The sequence below is a fragment of the Acanthisitta chloris genome, unplaced genomic scaffold, assembly GCF_000695815.1.
Source record: "Acanthisitta chloris isolate BGI_N310 unplaced genomic scaffold, ASM69581v1 scaffold2505, whole genome shotgun sequence".
In the NCBI taxonomy this organism is placed as follows: Eukaryota; Metazoa; Chordata; class Aves; order Passeriformes; family Acanthisittidae; genus Acanthisitta; species Acanthisitta chloris.
In genome coordinates, this window is record NW_008674121.1 from 39,113 (window position 1) to 55,890 (window position 16,778).

The 16,778-nt window shown below is 39.5% G+C and overlaps 1 protein-coding gene across 1 annotated transcript in view; it reads right to left on the minus strand.

Annotated features, from left to right (window-relative positions):
• Positions 1–15,741, minus strand: part of CMSS1 (cms1 ribosomal small subunit homolog (yeast)) — a 32,588-nt gene extending 16,847 nt beyond the window's left edge. The window contains exons 1-2 of the mRNA XM_009075202.1: positions 15,675–15,741; positions 4,421–4,521 (exon numbers count right to left, since the gene is read on the minus strand). Coding sequence (XP_009073450.1) covers positions 4,421–4,521; positions 15,675–15,684 — 111 coding nt within the window. The 5' untranslated portion in view covers positions 15,685–15,741. The remainder of the gene's footprint in view (positions 1–4,420; positions 4,522–15,674) is intronic.
• Between the last annotated feature and the right edge of the window lie 1,037 nt (positions 15,742–16,778).

Below are 16,778 nucleotides of genomic sequence, written 5' to 3' on the forward strand. Positions count from 1 at the left end.
AGCTCAGCTGCAGAGAAATTTTTCATTTGTTCTCTCTTGAAGGCAGCTTCAACGGGGCCAAGAGGTCCAAAGGAAAGCTAACAGAAGTTCAGAATATCTGGGCCTTTCTGAGCCCTCCTTGCACTGCCCCCTGTTAACAGGAGGACAATTCATGACAACTGGTACTATATGACCCTACCCAGAACATCTATGCCTTTCCAGGCCCACTCTCATACCCTTACTTCATTTGTTCTCTCTTGAAGGCAGCTTCAACGGGGCCAAGAGGTCCAAAGGAAAGCTAACAGAAGTTCAGAATATCTGGGCCTTTCTGAGCCCTCCTTGCACTGCCCCCTGTTAACAGGAGGACAATTCATGACAACTGGTACTATATGACCCTACCCAGAACATCTATGCCTTTCCAGGCCCACTCTCATACCCTTACCTGAAGCATTTTTTGAAGTTTATTTGTTCATATCACGCCTATATTTCCCCTTTTCTCCTCACTCCCCTGGCTAAATTAGCTATAAAAACAGGTATAATCATCATGCTCAACACAAACAAATGACCTAAAAAGCAGTCCTGCTTTCTGTGCCATGATGCAACCACAGTCATTGCACTTGCAATAGAATACTTCCACTGTATAAAAGTGGCCCTGAAACTGGTTGAGGATTGAAATGAATCTTAAGAACTACCAGAGAAGATTTGGCTGGGGTCTGGCTACAGCCAGTAAAGCACTCTACAACTAGGGCTGAAAAATAACATAGCTTGGGTCAATACCCATGAGAAGTTGTGATAGGGACTGTATCTTGCCTCAAAACCAGAAATCTGTCCCTGTGATTTTCTCAGCTCTAAACAGATATTATCTTCACTAGAAATTAGGGGAACAACTACAAGTAGAAACTCACTTCAACTAACAACATTGTTCCAGGGTTAACATAAGCTTTTTGGTTTTATTTTTGGTTTGCTTCTATTTTAAAAATTTCTGTTCTGACTCTGATTCAAGCACTTTTAGAACACCATCATACGTTTCTTCATTCCTATCCCCACCATTAGCATTCCCAGACATTGAGACTGAAACAGAGCTACCCTCTGCTCTACCCTTATGCATCCCAGCTGTCCATAGATACTTAAAGGCCACTGGCCAGGTGTTTTTGTCATAAATTCTATGTTCAACATCCTATTTTATGCACAGAACAAGCTTTGGGATTGATTTTGTCAAGGCATACTAACAAGCAGTCAAAAAGCCAGAAAGGGGCCTATCTAAATCTCTCTTCTCCAGCAGAGTATGATGGATCCCTAACCTAATGGTGCTACCACTCTTTCAGCATATTGAAAAATGTCACTCATTCACTCTGGGCCCATTTCTCCCTTCATATACATTGTGAACTGTTTTACATAACTGCAAAACACTCCCAGCTGGTATCTGCATGAGAAAAGAATGAAACATGTGGCACAGAGATGAAAAATTTCTCTAAGAGAAAATTTTTGCACTGTTAGCCCTTCATTCAGATGTTTAAAAGTACCACCAAATGCCATGGCTACTTTTTTGAAAGCAGTATGTAACCTGTGCTTTCCACAGCAGCAAAAGTACACAGCAGGCAACACAAGCACACAGCAGGCTTGTAGTCAAAGCCTTGCTTCCTTAGAGAAGCATGTTAAGACTCAAAATTGTCTCCTTTACACTGCGTATATATATTTAGACCAGCAATAATAAGTGCACTTTATTCAGACATTAAAAATAATGCCATAAGAAAAAGAGAAACTTCATGGTGCTGAATGGCTGTAACTTACACCTCTGCAGTCTAAAAGGTTTCAGCATCTGATCTAGATTGAACTTTTACCCTTATCCAAACATTAGTTGCCCACCTACTCATGCAATAGCTCTTTGCATGCCACCCTTAAGGAAAGGTCATTTACATTCTTATGCAAGAGACAGAGCAGACAACCAACTGTTTTTTGACATGGCTCCCTTGTGCTCTCTGTTTTTATGCTATTTTTACATGGAAATTCTTAAAATGCAGAAAACAGGAAATTTGTGCCGAGACCATTGATTTATGAACTAAAATGTCATAAATTCCTTGTTTGTTAATCATAGCCAGAACATAAAATATTTCCTGTGTTATATTTCTAACAAATTTTTTTCTTTACATGTTGCCAAGTGACTGGAAATTGAAATGTAGAGTGAAAACATTCTTGCATGTGTGTGAAAGTTTACATTCTAGGTCAGCAATATACTCTGACTTTTGGAGTTTGTGACAAAGTAAACACTTCAATGCGTCATTCAGATTGGAGACAAATTATTCATTTCATTGTAAGCCCAAGGACAGCCTGCAGACTAGGAACATAAATGTTCCTAATTCTATTTGGTTGTCTCCTGACTTGCTGTGAGGTGCCAAGTCCACTGCAGAACAGCTTCCAGCCTGCAAATAAGGCAGGGATGAGTAAAATGGGCTATGTTATATGCACCAGAACCACAAAACAACTAGCTTTCCACATATAGATCTGATTTTGCAAGCTCTAAAAGGCACACAATAACACATGCATGACTTTGAGCTCCCATAAAGCATTTCCCTCCCATAGTTCCCTGTCTAAACATGAATTACATGATTCTAAAATGCAGACTGATATTCTTTCTTTGTATGACAGAAAGAGCTGTGGCAGGTGTTCTGCTACAGCTGAGCATCCCAGGCCACCCTCGCAAGATAACTTGTGTTGGCTATCCTTTCTAAACTGTTGGAACAAGTCCAGAGGAGGCCACAAAGTTGATAAGGGGACTGAAGCATCTCCCCTATGAAGACAGGCTGAGGAATTTGGGATTATTTGGCTTGCAGAAGAGGAGGTTGCGTGGAGACCTCATTGTAGCTTTTCAGTATCTGAAAGGGCTACAGGGGAGCCAGAGAGGGACTCTTTGTTAGGAACTGCATTGACAGGACAAAGAGTAATGGATTCAAATTGAAGGAGGGGAAATTTAGGCTAGATATTAGGAAAACATTTTTTACTTCGAGGAAGGTGAGACACTGGCACAGGTTGCCTGGGAAGTAGTGGCTGCCCCAGCCCTGGCAGTGTTCAAGGCCAGGCTGGATGAGGCCTTGAGCAACCTGGTCTAGTGAGGAGGTGTCCCTGCCCATGGCAGGAGGAGTTGGAACCAGATGTTCTGCAAGGTCCATTCCAATCCCTAAAATTCTATGATTCTATGATGATTCTATGATTCTAATGTTCTCATTAAAAGAGCCAAGCAATTCCTCCAAAAAAGTGTCTTAACTTACTTCTAAATGCTGAAGTGAAAATAATGGTGATAAGTGACACCATAAGCATCCTCACCAAGCTGTAGTCCTCAGCATCTGACCCTCTGGGTAGAACATGTACAAAGGCAATACAGCTTTCTCCTGTACTGCTTGGTTCTCCTTCCTAATCAAAATGTTGAACTAGCTCAGATATGTGGATCACTTCACCTTTGGTCTCCTTGGAAAGACACCCAAAAGCATAGTAATTGCTACCATGCTGTTTACACTTCTCTGTTACAAAAAAAGAACATCCCTGCAAATGGTTTTCACTTGGGCAATTGCCTAAGCATTACAGAATGAATTTACTATTGACCTAGGGGTCAAAATTAATATCTATAACCTCAAGGAGAGATAGCTTCCAATGTAATTTTAGCTCTCTGACAGCCACTCAGTCGATTCTCCTGTATGGTATCATGAAGGCAGAACAAATTTACCTTCAAGCAAGAAACTTCTTAAAATTAGGTGACCTCTAGATGACTTTTTTCCTCAAACTGGGATGAAGCTGCCTGTTCCTTTGCATATTCCATGTAATGCTGAACAACACAGTTCCTACTGGATTTAAACGAAGCTTTTAGCAGTGCAAGGGTATCACAGTATGTTGGGGTTGGAATGGGCCTTAGAGACCACCTAGTCCCAACACCCCCTGCCCTGGGCAGGGGCACATTCCTACTAGACCAGGTTGCTCAAGGCTTTTTCCAACCTGGTTTTGAACACTGCCAGGACTGGGGCATGTGTAACTTCCCTGGGCAACCTGTTCCAATGTCTTACCACGCTCACATCAAAAAAACCTTCTTCCTAATATCAAAAACATGAATAAAACCATCATGTATGAAAATATCAATCCACATAGATCTAAATTCATCTTCTCTTGGACCTTGCATGGGGGACATGCTTGGATAGAGATGCTGTATGACATATAAATACAGCTTTCCAGACCTTGTTTGTGCAGGGATAACAACATAACAAGAGCAAAGTTATTATTGGAATGTACTAGAATGTGATCACTTCCAAATAAGGCAAAAAAAAGTTACAAAACCAATCTTATTACATGAAGAAATCAGATAATGAGTGAAGAAAACTTTGACTGAACAAAAGGCAATTATGTTTCCCTATGCATTGTCATCTTTGCACTCTAAATAACCACTAAATTTACAAACCTGTTTTCTTTTCTTTTTCACAGCAGGTTTGGAATCTGGACCTTGGTGTGCTGCTGTCCTGTTAGCACTTGCCTTCTCAATAGTTTCATCATCTGAAGCATCTAATGAGAAAAGAAGAGTTTTTGTTACTGTTTTTCAACTCCATCTATCTAATCTTTGCATGCAAAAATAGAGATAAAATCTTCAGTTGAAAGGTTGTCACAATAATGCAATCTCAAGATTGGCAATAAAGATGCTGTAACAGAATTTTTTATCCCTTTTAGAACACGGGTATTTGAAATTTATTCTAAAAAAAGCACCACTTTTCCCCTCATCTTCACAATATCACATCTGGCAGGCAACATATTTCTTTTCTTTCTGGAATGCTGCACAGTGGGTGCCAGCTGCAGGATCACAGGTAGAAATATCTGATCTTTCCAAAACCTCCCTTGAATTAAGCTAAGCAGTGAGCAATAAAAGAAGAAGGTTTTGATAAACTACATCTGAAGTCGCATGACATGTCTGCATATTATTTCAGAACAAGTTAAACACAATCTTAGCTCTGTAGTGCTACACTCACCACATCTAATTGCACACCTATCTCATTAAACCCCAAAACAAGCAATAGCATTGGTACTGAAGGCTGATGGCACTATGATCCATAAGATCACTGTAAAAATACATCTTTCTTTCTAAGTTTGCTGACAGAGTAAGTAATTTCCTTCTACTAAAACACATCTTGCAGATGAAGGAAGAAAAAAAAAATAAATCCAAGCAAGCACACACAAAAATGCACACAAAAATGCACACAAAAACCATCCCAGGCTCCACCTAGGAGCCCCAAATGCCTTGCTGATATCAATCAAAGAATAAAAATTACAAGGTAAGTATAATGTCCTATTGTATAAAAATATATGCACATATTTTCTGCAAGTACACTGTAATTGTATGTCTCTTACTTCAGTAATAATTAGACAAAGGCACCATTCCCAAAGTTTAAGCAAAATGTCCACTAGACTCAGAAGGGCTTATGTTTTGAAAGAAAAGTATTTAAATTCAGACATCTCTACTTATTCTCTTCATCTTTTTCATCTACAGAGAGACTTTGGGGAAAAATAACATGTACAACAGTGGTTCCCTCTAATAATGTTATACTAGTGCTTAAGATGTATTCAAACACAGATATTTCTGCTGGGGACTGAATTGCTTCCTGGATCATTGTCAGAAGCATTTACATCCATTGATTTGAATAATTCAGCTTCTGTATCTGCAATATTTCTGCTCAACAGGTACTTAGTCACAGTTGCAATCCCCTATATTCCAAAGTTGTAAATTTACATCTTCAAGATTATTTTGAATGAAGAGGAACAGAATTTCTTAAGCATCACTCCAAGTATAGAAGATATAATTACAAGAGATTTAGAAATAGAATGGCAACTGAGAATTTCTGTTCAGTACAACTAAGAGACTCTTAAGTGAAGAGGTTAGATAAACATGTTAATGAACTTAAGACCAAAACAAACACCACAGAAGAAATTACAGCACTTGTTTGCATCTCAATGTAAGATGAAGACATATTCTGAAATCTTAAATAGGAATCCACCAGGAAGAGCCCTTGCTTTCCAGATCTAGAGCAAATGCATGAATGTGTGAACCAAGTGAACACTGCATCTCAGCTGGTCTATTTGCTTCATTCTCCTTGCAGGCACAGCCATCAAATTGGCAGCTAAATGGACTGTGGCCACATGAGTGCTAGAGCCCATGTGGGTATATATGTCCAGTCCCATACAGCCCAAAACATGGCAATGGGTGAACAGGGGAGAAAAAAAAAGCTGAAGGTCTGTGAGACAAACAAATTTCTTCCTTATTTTACAGGTCAAGTATCTGTGTCAATCTACTAGGTTCCTCCCTTCTGTGTTCCTGAGGATGTCGAAGTGCTCTTGCATCACATGCCTGTCCCTGCACAGCAACAGCTCCTTCCCTGGCCTATTTCTCTCTGAAGTCACTGACCACTTATGTCCTCCAGCCACTTTGGAATTTCCAGATATATTACTTCATTAGAAGAAGCTGAAAAATTACACCATTCAGCATACTCCAGAAAGTTTAAAAGGTGTCTTGGTAACTCAGTGTTACCACTGGGCATTACCATGGGCTAGTTTCCCTCTGTATCACCCTTCCTCCGTCAGAATTACTGTGCTATATTTTTGTAGGGCAGCTTCTGTGCTGAAGGACCCATCACTGACTTCTGTCGTGTTTGCCCTCACTTCAGAGATAGTGGAGGAGTGGTCAGCTTTAACACACCCCAGCTCCACAACCCTGGGATCCTGGACACGCTACATCCAAGCAAGCTGTGGAGAGATGATAAAAATGAAGTACATCAAAGAATTCAGAATTGCCTCTTCATCCCTCCTGTTCACCGTGCTTGAGGTCCAAATGCCCATTTTAGAGTATATCTGTGCATGTCTCACTGAATTGAAATGCTGTGTGAGCTCTTTCCAATGTTTCACGTTGGAAATAAATTAGAATTGCATAAAAGAGATTCAGGGGAAGCTGCCTGTGATCTGTAAGCATTCCTTCTTAAATCCCACTTGGCATGGTCTGAAAGGCAAACAGGAGTAGTCTAAGTTTTAAATAACCTCTTCTCTTTCTCACAACTAAAAGACACACTGCTACCAATAGCAATCTAAAACTGGACAAATGGTTTCCATGATCTGAAATAGCCCAACAAACAATGTACCACCTGTTCACTGCCCATCTGAGTTTTGGATGGCACTTCATGATGCAATGTTCTCTGCTTTCAGCAAGAAGTGAGAGAAGAGGGTACAGACACACACTGAACAAACATCTGTGACAACAATTCAAACTTGAGCATCTTTCTGCAGAACCTCAATACCTTTATTTCATACAAGAGGAGAACTTATTTGTTCCACAAACGACCACTTACATGCTAGTCAAGAGAGCAGCCAGTTGCAAGCTGTGATTGTTTGTGACACCATGTCAGCTCCCATGATGACAGGAGCATTTTGTTGTGGGCATGAAAGTACCACAGGCCACACTCTGCCAGCCATGCTCACATTAAACCATGTACCTTTCTCTGCAAACAGTTACCTTGATGTCAGTGGGGTTATTCACAAAATAAATCATAGCTTGATGCAAATAAATGCAGAAGCTCACAGATCACAAACATGTCTGTAACAAACCAGCACTGTTTGCTCTGCTTTGAGGTGTCAAGCTTCCCAGGAGACTCCTCTTTGCCAGAACAGGAGAAAGCACAAATGCTTCCTTAATGATAAGGTGGCACAAATGCAGAGCCTAACTGATTAAAACAACATTGACTTTCACCTTGTTCAAGGTGCAAATGGGTGGTCAGGCAGGCCCTGACAGAATACACTGCTTGAAGGGGCAATGTTGTTCAGCACAGCAATCCTCTGCATCTGCTTTCCTGAGATGCACAGACTGTATACACCACAAGGTGGTCAGAGACATCAGAACCATCACGTAATGCCCTCTATATAGCAAAATGCATCTGAATTTCACAACTCTTCATACATTTTGCTTCAGTATTACATTAGCAGCATGGCACATACTAACAGGCTTCCCAGTCATCCAGTATTTATATTTGATTGTATTTTGAATCATGCAAAAATGAAAAAAGCCATTTCTGCTTAACACACATACAAGACTAAGACTTTCCCATTTATGATATCAATCACTATTTAAAATCATCCAGTGCAATAGTTCCTAACTTCTTTCATATTTAGTATTGATATATATGTATATGTTTAACTACCACATGTGTATTAATTCTATACATATAAACACCTGTATTAATACATACACATGTGAATGTTTATACATATGCACATGAAAAAGCACACAGATACTTAGATTATTTAACAGGCTCCCTTTAATCATCATCTTTACTAACTAATATAATCACAAAGAATGCATATTTGCTTGCTTATTTATACTAATTTTCTAAGGCAAACAAGACCTTAATGATATAGCATATAATGACATGTGCTTTGATGTGAATGCAATTTTGTTCATATAAAATAGCTAGTACAAAGAGATCTGCATTTGCTAGGCTGATTCACCATTACTGAGGCTTCTGACCTTCACATGCCACTTTTCTACTCTGAAGTTATTAACAAAGGACTTATACTGACCACAACATAAATAATTAATTGCTGTAAGAACAAAGGCTGACTGCAACAGTGAAACTCTTCTAGGCAGGACACCTCCAAAACCCCTCAAGTAAAGAAAAAGTTACATATGGGAAACTCCTTACAGGAAGAGAATATGAAGAGAACAGAAGGAGTTTTCTGAAAGAGAAAGGAGACAAGATGCTTACAGTTCTTCATAATATAGGAACAACGAACACATAATTAAAAAGAAAGCTCAGAACTGAAAAGTATTATTTTGCGTACATTCCCAAAGATAAGCGAGGCAGTAATTTCCACTGGGTGGTTTCTTGGTTTTTTAGGGGTTTTGGATCTAGAAGCTAAGTGAGATCAGGCATCTATTCAGTATCCAGAAGGCTCCCAGTGACACAGGGCAGTACAGGACAAGTTAATTTCTTACCGTTAAATTAATCTCTGTGGCAACATTTGGAAGGAACCTGTTTTACATGCCTATGAGAAGGTATCCCTCAATTTTTCTTTGACATATCTGGCACTGGCCATAATCAGAGACACACTCTGGGTCAGTTCCCATCAGGCCTACATATCAGTACTAAACTAGAATTGCATGAAAACAAAGTTTGTAAAAAATTTGTTATTGCCCCCTAGCCCCACATTCCCCCCTCCTGACTTCCATCCTCCTCTGACTGTTCTAATTTTATCTCATATCTGAAAGAAGTTTTTAAATAAAGCCTGGGATTTTTCCTGATCTTTAATAAAAAGCCCAGTGCACTGTGGAAATAGGCTTTATATTTATTATGCTCACTTTCTATATTCAGGTATGTTACAGGAAAGGGTAACATACCAGTGCTTGTCACTACTCTGTAGGTGGGTATAGTTCACTCAATTTGGGTGTGCTGAGCTGCATTAATTTCAGGCTGTTTTGCAGGCAGCATTTTTATTTATTGGGTGATTAAACAGTACTGATCTGTGTTCATTAATCTGGGGGGGATAATATTTCTCCCAGCTCTAAATTCAGTAGATTGAAAAATATTTGATGCTGAGTAAAATGCCAAGCATGTTGGACACATATTGAGTCTTTTCTTAATTGCCATTTTGATTTGGGAGGAAAGAGAGGAGAGGGGCAGAGATAAGGTCAGAGAAGAAAAAAATTGAAGTCTGAGACTTCCTTATTATTCTCATAGTTTTGCTATTAAAAACTGGCCTAAATCCTCAGTGAATCAGATTAAGTAATCTGAACATCAATGCACTACTTTGAATTTTTCTCACTGCATCTCTACTGCATGTCCCATCAGGTACACACAGTGCAAGGTCAACTGATTTCTGTAAAATGTAACAGCTGTCAGCAAAATTGGCTCCCAAGTCCCTGTTCATCCTTGCTTAGTTGAGAGGCCTCCTCTTGCCAGCACAGTTATGCTGATCACAGTAACTGAGCTAAAAGTGATAATGACAGTATTTTAATATACCACTACAGCATCACTCCTCAAGGCAGCAGAACACACAAAGCTCAGGCAGGTCCTGCCATGCTGCCCACCAGTATCCAAATAACAAATGAGGTCTTTTAAATGACACTGGCCTGGCTGGTGAGCTGGTTAACTAAGGAAAAAGGATTTACATTTAAAATATTTTAAAGTATTCCAAACTCAACTACTTCCCTGACAAGAGGGAAAGGTTCTGTGTAGCAGTGGAGAAGGAGGTACAGAAGTCCACAGTTCACATCAGCAACAGGCAAGCAGCAGACCAAACCACCTCCTGGACAAATCCCAAATTACTCAGCTGTGTGTCACCAGCACAGCTAACCCCAAAAGGAGGATCTCTTTGATGTCTACCAGGACAATCCTCTCTGAGTTCCCTCTCTGTAGGCAATGGACAGCTTTGAATTTTCCTGTTGAGAAGACTAATAATAGCTCAGATACTCTGGAGCCCATGGTGTAAAGCCACCTGGCCAAGCAATAGCTATGAAGCTCTTTTGGGGACTTCCAGACCAGCTACATGGAATGGCTAAGAATGAAAATTTTACTCTTAATATGTCTCTTCAGATCAGCTGCTGGCTATTTACCATGACAATACTTTAGAAATTGCTAGTAAATGAGATAAAAATGTCAGCCATAAAAGTAATCTGTCCTTGGGGAAGATCACCACATTGCATCAAAAATAGCTACAATAGTGTCGGTACCCTTTTCATTTCTCAGATTGCACTGACTAAATTAGAAAGGGTCCACTGGCACCCCCAGGAAAATAAATAATTCACCCCATCACAGGCATGCATCATGTGCAGTGGCACAACTGAGAAATGTAGATGACAGATTACAGAAAAAAAACCCAAAAGCATCTCCTTACTTCCTTGAATAAAGATTAGCTAAATAATTTAAAACGGCGTAGTAAAACCAGATTTAATCTTAGAAATCAGTATGAGAACACATACTCACAAGAAATGAAAAATTAATATTTAATTGCATTAAAAGTCATAATATTACAGCTTAATGGAAGTCTTTGATGCAAGCTTTGCATGTTAGCTTTTGCAGACAGACTGGGATCATGAATCAAATAAAGTGGCTTCATTCATAAGGCCTTAAAATATTTGGGTGTTTTGACCATTTGGAATGAACGAGGGAATGCTGTGAATGAAATGGTATCTGTTATGGTTACTAGGAAACAAGAAGCTGCACATAAAACTCTGTTGCTGGTTATTACCAGCTAGTTACTGTTCCTTTGTTGACTTTATCAGCCTACTGCAACAGAGAACAGAGCTGCCTCTCTGCCTGGGCTGAGATAATCTCCATGGTAATTACATGTAATTGCCAGTGCACCATCACCCCAAACCATCCATGGTCTGGGTACTGTTTTCCCTTCCTACCTCTATGAACTAAGGACTCTTTTCCCCAAACAGGCCCATTCCAGCACAACAGGAAGTTTTTGTACCTATGAGGATGCCTTGAACTGCAGACCTTACCTGCCAAAGTATTTGAAAAAAAAGGTATTTTAAAGTGTACTTGTGAGGCACATATGAAGGACATAGAATACAAAACTGAGCAGAAACAGGCAGGCCTACCAAAGAACCAAAAGTGCTTCAATTTTGTCCCATTATGCAACATTCAGATGGCATAAGCTTCTCCCCACTCTGGCCAGCCTAATCCTGTGCCAGGCCAGAATTTCTTGCAAATAGTCCGTAGGAATTCCCTGTAATAGTACCTAAGTATTGGCAATAGGTTGTACTACAAAGACAACATTCTTCTAAAAATGCAACCCCCTTCCCAGGGCAGTTCAAAAGGCACATCTACCACCCAAATTTTTTTGTCCAATATATCTGGTGACAGGATATTCAGTTTAGGTTCCTCTTCCTGACATTGAAAGAGAATTTAAATTAAAATCACTGCCCATTCAAGCAAACTTTTAAAAAAAAGAGGTCTTAATGGAATAATATTATGTTAGTTTTTACTATGTTCTGATATGATAAAAAAATTTTAACTCACAGACATAACTATCTGTGATGCAAAGGATCTCCCACAATACATTTCTAACAACAACCTTTTCTTTTTCCGTCATTTTTAACACTTCCCCTTTTATTTTCAAAAGAGATGCTTCCAAACTCATTTGGTCACATTTTGACTTGCTGGCTGGGAGTGAACTAAAAGACAAAATAAAGGGAATATGAGAGAATATGATCAGAAGAAACCCTCTGTTGTACATGTGTAAGCACAGAAGAAAAAACTTTAAATGAAGAAGGTTAGGCCCAGTGTGCAGTATAGCTACAACTGAGCCCGATTCATGATTTGACTTTTTCATTTTTATATTTTGCCTATAAAGCAGAAACATGGCAGAAAAATCACCGAATGTGACTGATCAGAGGTAAAAGTAGTAGGCCACTCCCCTTCAAATAAAAGCAACTTTTTCACCTGGGGTGAAAAAGCTTTTTCACCAAGGGTTGAATTTGACATCCTACTGCTGCCTCATACAATGAGTAACAGCACCGCCAAGGTAAATAGTGAGAACTCAATGTTTATTTAGCCACTGCAGTTTTAAAACCCACAGTAAGTAAAGGGCAAACACAAAGATTTGACATATTAGGAATATGACAGGCCCTTTTACTGTTTGCCATCCAATGTAATTTCTTCACTACAGGCTTGCCAAACAAGAGCAAGCAGAGCCTGAAGATACTTCAGCACAGGGCACAAATCAGTTTTGCTGTTTGCTCTAGTACCCTTCACCAATGATATCATGAGTGAAGGCTGAGATGACATCCACAAATCACTTCAGTCTACTCCTTTACTTTGGTTCACTCAAAAACTATCCTTTATGCTGAAACTTCCAATAATCCCCTTACAACACCAAATTAATTTAAAACCGTATTTTTAGAGAGATGGGGAAGTAGAGGACTGGTTTGTTTGTGAGTACTATGGGGGCTTGGCTGTTTACAAATCTACTGGATGAATGTTCTAAATGTTAACCTTGTAAAAAGAGCTTCTCTTCATGATAGATGCCAGGCATTACATACCATACAGTCAGTTTAGAAACCACTCAAAAGGATGCCAGCAATACTGTGCAATATTTATGATCGTAAGAGAATGCTATCCAATTCTGAAATGCAGAGGAACAGGGCAAGCCAGGATACAGTTGACCACATTGGAAACTGGCCGAGACATTATGGTTCACAATCTCACCTTGTAAATGCTCTGTGGGCTCTTTAAACAACTACAAGTGTCTAGGAATTTGGGGTTAATCAAAAGAAAAAACAGTTCACACATACTAGTTACAGAACATATAACTGTATTGAGGGAGAATCCCACAAGTCTGGCTTGAAATAAGCCTCAACCCCAACAGAGGCATCTGAGAGAGGAAACAGCCTGGGCTCTGGAAAAGTCAGACCCAAATCATTCCAGAGGAAATGCTACCAAAGAAAGCTGGACAGTTAAAAACTGCCTACAAAGAAGCAGAAAGACTGTCAAACATAGTAAGGAAAACACAAGTTAAGAGCCCAGGAAAAACCAGGCACAAACTAGGGCCTGACTCTCTACTACTATGCCCTTTAGGTGGTGTGGACAGGAAAATCATGCAAAAGTCATGCTAACAAACCTTGAGTGTATACAGCTGTCAAGGAAAACACTTTTCTATCCATCTTGACTAACCCATACAACCACTCACTCATAAAGTCTTTTTCCCTTCTTTCAGGAAATTCACATCACTGGGGTTGGTCACGCAACATTTACAGCCCTGTTCACACAAACAGCACTCCTCTATAAGAGCCTCCCCAAAGATTAACACTACCTGCCTGAAGTCAACCAGTATATTATTTGTATGAACAAGAAATTACTCCTTCTCTACAATATTCATGTGGGAGAAGTGCATATCACAGGTCCTGGTAAAGTATTCCTGCGCTTAGGACCCACCAAACACCGTGATCCCTTCTTTTTCTAAGAACTACCAATCCATCATGTATGGAAGCTGCTCCAGCTGTTTGCTGCAGAGGGTGAAAAGCTGGTGAAAAAGAGGGTGAACAGTATACTTCTCATGCTGGGGAGGGAGGAGTATATATTCCCTTCCTTATCCTCATCTCCTTCATAGTCTGGATCTCATGAGGGAACTGCCCTGGAGCATAGACAGCACAATCCTATCAGTGTTTAACGATGTTGGTGACCTGTACATTTAGAATTTCACTACTTACACAGTGTTAGTATGTTACGTGTCTATCTAGAGGTGGATTGGTTCCTTTTTCAGGTCCAGCCTTCAAAATCAAACACCAGCATCCTTCATTTGTTATCATGTTCAATCCTTAGAAACGTTTGTTTCTTGGTTATGGGGAAGAAATAGGTAAACTGTGAGGAAAGAGGAACTTGGATAAATCCATGAAACTACTTAATGGGTTGGCTCTAGCCTAGGTCTGACTATGAGTAACTTACAGCCAGGAAAGTAGTATGGTCCCAGATGTGATGTCTCCCTTAATACTGCTGGTGATTCATACGTTTTTGTGTGTTCTCTATACTGGGAAGCAGCTGTGGCTCACAGCTGCAGTTCTTGCTGTGAGGGTAACACAGAAAATCTGGCTGATCCTGTGGCCTTCAAGTCTATAGATCATGATAAAATTACATGGTGGGAACATGCCAAAAACAGTAGGCTGCAATTAAAAGAAATATATAGCACACTTCACAAAAACTTCACAGTGCAAATTATTGTTCATAGATACACATTGCTACTTTACTGACCACTGGTATCATTCCCACCTTTTTGGCTCATAAGTATTTTGCAGTCATACACATCTACAGTATGCAGTTTTTACAGTCCTGTTGTTTTCTCAGGTTTTCTCTGAATATTGAAAATTTCATGCATGCATATAATGTAGCACACACTCAGATATATGTCACTACCGAAAAATATATCCCACTGAAGAACAATACTGCAAACAATCTTTTATACCAACTCTCCTACCTGTCTTTACAGAGACCATGAGAGCTGACATTTGGAGCTGCTCTGATTTCTGCAGCTTTTTTTATTTAGAAGATTTCATATGACATAGCAGTATCAGGTCCCTGTTTGACAGAGTATCAGGTTGACTCATATCAAGTTAAACTCTCCTTCAGGTTAAGAACAAAATACCCTGACATGTTGCCACAGAGTTAGAGTGGCAAATTCTGCGGATTACAAAACATCTGTTGAAAACCAGTTCTCTATCTAAGGCACAAGGGTTATGTTTCTATCCCTCATATTCTTTATCTTCCTCCTCTGCATATACTACACATTTCTCTGCAGTTTGGTCTCTGACATTGCAGATTCTGTTGCCCTTTCAAGCTATCCTAGCATCTTAAATTTACACAGTACTAGTATATACATTTGCGGATTTAACTGACTTTTCCAAAGTCTTACTTAGAAAATCAAATGAAAGGAAGGATAATTTCTTATAGTCAGAAGCTTTTAGGGAAATATTGTACATTCTGAGGCATTAAGGCTTTTGAGAGGAGGAAAGGCATCAGGCTTGTCATCTATGTCAGTGATCTCTATTTAAGACTGACAATTGCAATGCAATCTCTCATCTGTACAGGCCTTTTGTGAACTGACATGCGGCTCATTTGTCTAAATGATCAAATAAAGTACATTATGACTCAATCATTTGTAACTACCACAAAAATAAGAGCTCATACCTAAATTCATTTGCTGCAAGCAGATGGCTGATTGCTTTTCTGTCCTTTAATGCTGCAGTCCTGTTCCCTTAGATCCTCTCCACTAAGAGAGTGACATACCGGGAGGTCAGTTTTCCGACAAGGTCATCTGCCTTCAGAGTATGAAGAGAACTGCACGGAAAGTGGGTTGGGCTATATTTAGAGTTTGGTCCAACTCTGTGCCAAGGTCCCCCCCGCTGTCTCTCTCTTGCAGCACCGTCTCAGGTCTATTCTTGCAGATTCTCAGCCCACAGAACACACGAGGAGAGGAAAGTCACTCTGAGCTACTGCTGGATCGAGGTTTTTTGCAATTTGCTAAAAACAAATTGATCAGCAGCTCAGATGAGAACTTCTTAAATCCCTCATTCTTCTAGTATTTATTTTTCTTTATTTAAGTGGATTTTACCTTTTCAGTTGAATAAGGAGAGGAAACTGCCTGGGATACAGGAAAAAGGCTCTCCTGAGCTAAGGTAAGCTTGCTTCATTTTTTTTAATTGTCATTCTAATTACAGAGCAATTGATGACAACTTGGATCAGATATGCTTTTGCTGCTAGACCAGTTCTGCATGTCAGCAATAAGGTTATTTTTGGATAATGAAATTCTCCATTTCAAAATATCAATTTTCATTACCCCCGTCTAAGAAATGGGAAAATAAAAGGATACCAGCATGTGCAATAGAACATACATTATCTGATTTTACCTGTTTGAATCAATGTAAAAAGCACACAGCCATGCCACTAGACTGTATCATTCTGAAAATAAGAGAAAACCAGATGTGTGACTATATGCATGGTGATTACATTTATAGGCATTTAGATGTACTGAGTGATGTTTTATACACATTATTTTGTATAATATGACCAAGGATGGCATCAGGTTTGCATCAGGTTTGTCAGCTTGCTGCAAATAGCACAGATACAAGTAAAAAAAAATAAATTAATAAATGCTCGAATACCCTTACAGTTCCAAAGTTGCTGGGCTACAGAGTACATCAGGATTAAAGATCATATTGAATTTTGTCTCCTTTCCACTCTGTGCTACACAGTCATCCAGCATTGCTTCCTCTTTTAAAAGCACATATGGCT